Below are 6,634 nucleotides of genomic sequence, written 5' to 3' on the forward strand. Positions count from 1 at the left end.
CAAAACCACTCAAAGCCACCCCCAAAAATATTACTGACAGCATCAAGTGTACTTTTTCTGGTTTCCTGAGGGCGCTGAAGAAAACTCAGAACGGGCGTTTTTAGCCCTTCACACTCCAGGGGGGCCACTCGCCAGCGCGGGGGGCCGGCAGCGGGACAGGGGTGCGGAGGGGCCGCCGCCACAGAAACCCATCGCCTCAGGGAGCGCGCGCCTCGCCTTCCCGCCCTTTTGTAACCGCCGCCCGCGCGAGCACCGCCTCCTTTGCCGTCGCCCGGCAACGCCCAAGCTGCGAGGGCCCGGCCCGGCCCGGCGCGTTGCTCGGCCCATCCCGTCCCGTCCCAGCGCTGCTGGGCCCCGCAGCTCAGGCCGGCCGCTCCACGCAGCGAGCTCCATGGCGCACAGCCGCACCGACCCGGCGCAGTCGTGCAACTTCGTAGCGCGGGACAACTGCTGGTAACGGTCCCGTACCCACCACATCCCCCCTCACAGCCGGCGGCCCCGGGCCTCCGCTATTGCTTCTCTCCGGCCGCCTCCCTCCCCTGCCGCCCAAGGCAGCCCGCCACGGCAGCTGAAGGAGGCTGTTCGTGTGCTCACTTCACGTGTGTTTGTCAGTGCGGGTGCTCCCTCAGACACCCCCCATCTGCAAAAAGCCCAAGGTTTCCAGTGCCCGCAGTGGCACAGCCCTGAGCGGGACCAGCAAAGCAGTGAGTGACAGAGCCGGAGCGGCCAGCGCTGCCCGTGGGCTCCACGGTTTCCCTCCATCCTGCCCCTGGGTGTGAGGAACCGGGAGAGGGCTGGGGCAGAGCGGGGGACAAAGGGTCATTTCATCCATCATAGCCAAGTAACAAGCAATAGGACAAGAGGAATGGCTTCAAGTTGTGTCAGGGAGGTTTGGATTGGATATTAGGCAACATTTCTTCACTGCAAGAGTGGTCAGGCATTGGCACAGTCTGCTCGGAGATGTGGGGGAGTCACCATCCCTGGGGGTGTTCAAAAACCATGTAGACGTGGCACTTCACAGCATGGTTTAGGAGACATAGGGGTGCTGGGTTGGTGGTTGGACTTGATGATCCTAGAGGTCATCTCCAGCCCTAATGATTCTATTATTCTATGATCAGTCAACAGAAAATGGGAAGCATGTACGAAAAGACATTGGTCCTTGCTTTTCCAGTTTTTCAAAAAATGTGTCATCGCAAATTTGACCTCCAATTCCTAACATAAACATCATTTGCAAGGAAGTGCATTCACACATGCTGTTTCTTTTCCAACCTATAGAAAATATTTCCCCCGTTACCTCCAAGTTAGACAATCGTTAACTCATAAATAAACGTCCTGTTTTGAGGTAAAGGTCTAAAGTGTCATGCTAAAGTGCTCTGCTTTGTGACATTAGTACTTGCGTTGTGTTGGGTGTTGTTTTAATGAAAGCTTTCAACGTCATCTTAAATATTTCTGTTTCAGGAAAAAATACATTGAGAGTGAACTAGAAGCTGCAAGAAGATGGTCTCACAAATGGGGATTCTTGAAAACACCTCTTGAAGAGGTAAAACTGAATGACATCTGAGCAACACGTGAAATTTACTTGTACACAAATTCCTCTGGACACAAAATATGAGAGCACAGAAGACTAGAAAAGTACTGAGTGTGCTTTACTAAGCTAAGTTCCGAGGTAACAAGTGCACTGCTTTTAAGATGGGTTCAAAGTTTCAGTCTTCCTCTGAATAAAATACGGCAAGTGGTAATTTATATGCTCTGCATATTCTGATATATTTCTCTTGAGAAACATGACTCCCAATAGTGTTAACAAGTACTAGATGCACACTGACAGGAAAATATTTCCCCTTTGTCTATCCATATGGTAGCTTAAAAATCAAGGGGAAAAGGTTTTAGCTAATTAAATTTTCAGTGGGGGAATTTACAACGAACGAAAATATTTGGAGAGATGTCTATTCTCAGTGATGTTTAGATATTAGAATATAGTAGCACATAATGTTACATTTGGAATCACAGTATTTTATTCCTAAAGAACAGGATTGATGCAGCCCCTGAATAGCTATAAATGTACTTTCCATGGGACCAGAAGTATTTAATCTGTTTTAGGATTTTTTGAGGATTCACGTAGGCATCCAAGTTAGCATCTTTGAAAACTTTGGTCCTCTAGGCTTCAACATCCATCCTTGACAGCTATGGTCTGTCATGCATACCACCTTTGCATAGTACTAATAGATCTACAGCTGAAAAGTTGGCAAACTGCATTGTCACTATTAGCGAACGTGTGTATTTAGCATGTATTAATCTTTGGTTTATGGTCATATAAGATATATATATATATATATAAAAGTATAAAAGATATATTTCTAGCCCTTCTTGGACCAGTGATGTAGCTAAGAGAGTTGGAATCACTTAGCAATATTTGGCCTTCCATCTGAAATTCAGAATTACATCACTTTCTGAACCAAAAAGTACATTACAATAATTTCCAAAGCACTACAATAAGTAGTCCTGTTTTAGATGGAAGGGACAGGGAGTTCAGATGCAACAATGAGGGGAATGGTGTAGATATCAGATATTACAGCATATTTCAAGAGATAGAGTCCAATTTTTAATGTTGATGTTTTGGTTTTAGTTGATTGAAGATGAAAAGAATAAAAGTACAAAGCCCAAGATACAGCTTCCAGAACATCTTCAGGTTCGACCTGTGACACCTGTGGAAAAATACATTAAGGTTAGAAAATTAGATTTTAAAATTGCAGTAGAGCAATATCTGTCTTAAGAAACCACACAAGCTCTAAAAATCAGTTGTCTTGTAGAGGTGGGTCTTTAACTAAAGGTCAAAGTAAATTGTGTTTGCAACCCGAGCAATGCTTTAAAAGCAGTCATTTAAGACAAGGAATTGCCCTTTGGATATGGTTGTTAGTTCACAGAGCTTTCACTGTACACAATCATCTCTCTGTAAAGCACCTCCCCCCTGCGCTCCTCTGTGACATCTAGTAACAGAACTGCCGACCGTGCAGCTTAGTACTGCAGAGCGCTCACAGAGCCATTTGTGACTGCTGACCGTTCCCTGCTCGAATATACATACACGTGTCTTACTTCAAGGTTTATCACAACCTTAACTCTCAGTTTTAATTACTGGTTAAGATGCAGTAATTTTTTCTACCTTTATTTAAGACAGTCGTCTTTTTGGCAGGGGCAATGCCACTGTCCTTTTTAGTGGCACAAATTGGATTAGCCAGAAGCCAGTTCTAATCAGCCAATTCATAACTATTTGATTTTATGCTACAGGATTTATACTCACATATTCAGAGTCTAAAAGTTGTCAAACAGCTGGAAATCAGTTGAATGTGACTGATGATTTGATTTATAAATATACAGAGTGAGAATCTCCAATTAATAGGATAACTGTAAAGGCAGCTAAATCAGTGACATTGGGAGAGGAGCATATTCATAAACGGGGAAGCAGAATATGCTAACAAGAAGGAAGGTTAGTCCACTTAGAGAAGATGAAGGAAACAAAAGAGATTGGAAATTCCAACTTGCTGAACTAGCTTTCTTTCAAAGGATTCCAAGGGTGGGAAGATAAGGTGGGGAAGTAGTAAAAGCTTTTACTGAGATTACACTGAAACAAAAATTAAGAGCTAGTGCTGAGTATGGCAGAGAAACGAAATGGCAGCGTTTCTGCCATTAGTGCTACTTGTTCTTCAGCTTTGTCTCAAGCCTCCAATTTCAGTCAAGTTTACCTCTGCTTCAGCACAATGAGAGTGTACGTGTGTGAACAGATCTCGCAGACAGTTATCAGCTGCTGAAGTAGCATCCACAGCCTGGTGATACTGAAACAGTATAGTTTCAATTTAACCTCAGAATCTTTATTTGCTAAGGAAGATAAGGGTTAGCGGTGATTTAGGTCACCCTTTATATATGCAAAATGAAGTTTCTTAAGTCCTTATTCAGAAACGTGTCTTTCTGCACATTTACCTTCATGGTAACAGTCAACATATCTGTTCTTCTCTCTAGGTTAGCTTAGTAATTGCTTCTTCATAGTCCCTTCCCCAGATCGTAAGTGGGACATGATTTCCTTCATTATCCTGCTCAGTGGGTGGCACTTACGGCCATAAAAATTATCTTTTCAGAGGAACTGCTCCACCTAAATATCATAAACAATTTCTGGTCTTGGCCAAAGAACAAAGTGAAGCAACTCTGGCAAGAGAACTGAAACATTGTTCTCTTGCTGTGTATTTCTCTGCTAAGTCCCCAGATGCTAAAATGATGTAACATGCCCAGTTGAGATGATTCAGCCAAAGTAAGCACAGCAGTCAGTGAACAGAGGCTTTTGGCTTTTGTTTTGTTTCCTTTTGAGCTAGATTAGTTGCAGATTAACTTGATGCTTACCCATCTTTTAAAGTAGAAGGAAGGTGGAACAAATAAGTCATTCTTGATGCAAAAGCCAGCTTGGTCAGTAATATCTTTAGCATTTGGCCACCAAACTATTATTCCGTAGCTGCATTGCTACCAAATACATTACAGCAAATTAAAAGTGCTAGTTCTTCTGTTTAGAGACATTTACAAGTTTTAAAGATTATGACTATTATTATTATTCTTATTCTATAAGGAAAAAAACTAAAGTTGAAGATAAAATTCTTGTCCTAATAATGTCAAGCCAGTAAAGCCCTTAGAAAGGATTTACTTAAAAAAATTAAGAATTTAAAAAAAAATGCTAACATACACTACGAAACAATGTTTGCTTTTTGATTTCCTGCTATACATACCAATTGAGGCACTAAAAGATTTTTTTTAGAAGGGTGGTAAACGAAAGTTAGTTACTTCATTGGAATTTGGCCATTTTACTTCTCTCTTTCCCTGTGCCTTGCTATAGAATGGGACCTAAATTATTCTAGAGACTTCTTAAATTACAAGCTATCCTCTGTTATAAATCAAGCTTGCATGCAGCTGGGCTATCTTTTGAAGTTCTTATTTCCTTCCATTAACATCAGTGTGTGTTCAGGATATCAGTACATCATACTGCATTTAAAACCACTATTTTTGATAAGTTCTCATTTCCATCCACACTACAGCACAAAAGAGGATTACAATCAAAAACCTTTTAATAATTGAATTCTACATGTTACTTTTATTCTAGGTGATTCCATCTCCTCCAGTACCAAAGACTACCCAGGGATTTATTGGCTGGAGATCAGCTGTTCCAGGGTTGGAACTTGAACATGGTTTTCAAATCCAAAGCTGCAAAGGTACCTTTTTTAAGGATTTGAAGTGGCCATGTGAGCCCTCTGACTGACATTAAGGAATAAGTTAGGCACATAGATCCATTTGCATCCCTAAGTTAATGTTCTATAGTGGACTGTTGGATTGTTAAACATTGATGCTTTAAAAATTATTCATGTAAACATCCACAATCGTTTTGAAGTGCGAACATTTTAATGTAGCATTTTACTTGTTACTGATTTTTTGAAATCTATGGCATCCGAGCTGTTAACTCTGCTTCAGGTTTACTTAGAAGTAACAATTAATAAACTCATAAAGATCACAAAGCAGGTGCTACTTTTGTTAGCATTAGTAGGACTATGATTTTAAAATATTTATTGTAAGTCTTAAAAAAAACTTACTTTGTAATGACAGAGCACGTTTTTATAATTGTTTCTCCATGAAAGCCTCCATTCAGCCTCAGTTTCTCAGCAGCTTTTTCAAACACAAACAGAGACTGCCGTGTTCCTGACAATCCTGCCCTGCTGCTCACTCCCAATTAATCATTACCAGTATTGGAATCTGTGTTTAGAATTAGTTTTCAATCAGCACTCTGAACTGGCTCGCTACTGAGTTGCTCAAGTACCTTCCTAGCACAAAACCATCTCTTTTGTAAAGAAGGGGGATGAGAAGAGGCAGAAAAGAGCAGCAAGGTGTGACTTAAAATTCACTTAAGCTGCCATGGAACTGCATCGTTATATTTGGAAAGAAGCTTTCCTCATTTAAAAAACAAAACACAACAAGCAAACAAAAAACACCTGCAGAAAAGACAATTATCAGGCTTCATCATAGTGTGTCCACTGCAGCTTGAAAAAAACAGGCAAATCATAAGGACGGTTAAGTCATAATTATTAAATGCATTGTCTTTTGTGTTGTGCGTGCTTTACAGGTGGTTTGTGTAGTTACACACGTAAGTAACTGAGTAGTTCCCAGTGCAGATGCCTGACTGGTATAAATAAAGCATACAAAGGCCATTTAGCAAAATGAAGTCGCTTTCAAAAATCAGTTTTGGTATCAAAACAGGATTTTTTCAATGAGTTGATCAGAATGCGCATGTGTTACAAAATACTTATGTTGCTTCAGTTTTGTGTATACTAATATTTATACCGCCCAGGACTGGTGAAAGCCTCAGAAACAGTAGGGGATTGCACTGGAGTTACTGGTGCAGCTACCATGGTGCTATGGATTTCAGTCTTGCAATTGATTACCTACCCAAAGATTTGCCAGGACTTTTGGAAACTCAGGAGGAGACTCATTTAGTTGTAGCAACTATTTGCAGGATATAGCTCTAATTGGCTAACGTGTTTAAACTAGGACATTGTTTAAACAAGTAACAGCCTCCAAGAAATCAACACAGGCAGCTCCTTATAACTCTCTA

The 6,634-nt window shown here is 41.2% G+C and overlaps 1 protein-coding gene across 1 annotated transcript; it reads left to right on the plus strand.

Annotated features, from left to right (window-relative positions):
* Positions 1–251: 251 nt before the first annotated feature.
* Positions 252–5,537, plus strand: CIMIP1 (ciliary microtubule inner protein 1). The gene is made up of 4 exons (XM_064465302.1): positions 252–453; positions 1,459–1,540; positions 2,624–2,722; positions 5,135–5,537. Exons 1-4 carry the CDS (start codon positions 392–394, stop codon positions 5,288–5,290), a joined length of 399 nt encoding a protein of 132 aa, XP_064321372.1. The 5' UTR covers positions 252–391; the 3' UTR covers positions 5,291–5,537.
* The last annotated feature ends 1,097 nt before the right edge of the window (positions 5,538–6,634 follow it).

This window comes from Phalacrocorax carbo, chromosome 14 (genome assembly GCF_963921805.1).
Source record: "Phalacrocorax carbo chromosome 14, bPhaCar2.1, whole genome shotgun sequence".
Taxonomy (NCBI): domain Eukaryota; kingdom Metazoa; phylum Chordata; class Aves; order Suliformes; family Phalacrocoracidae; genus Phalacrocorax; species Phalacrocorax carbo.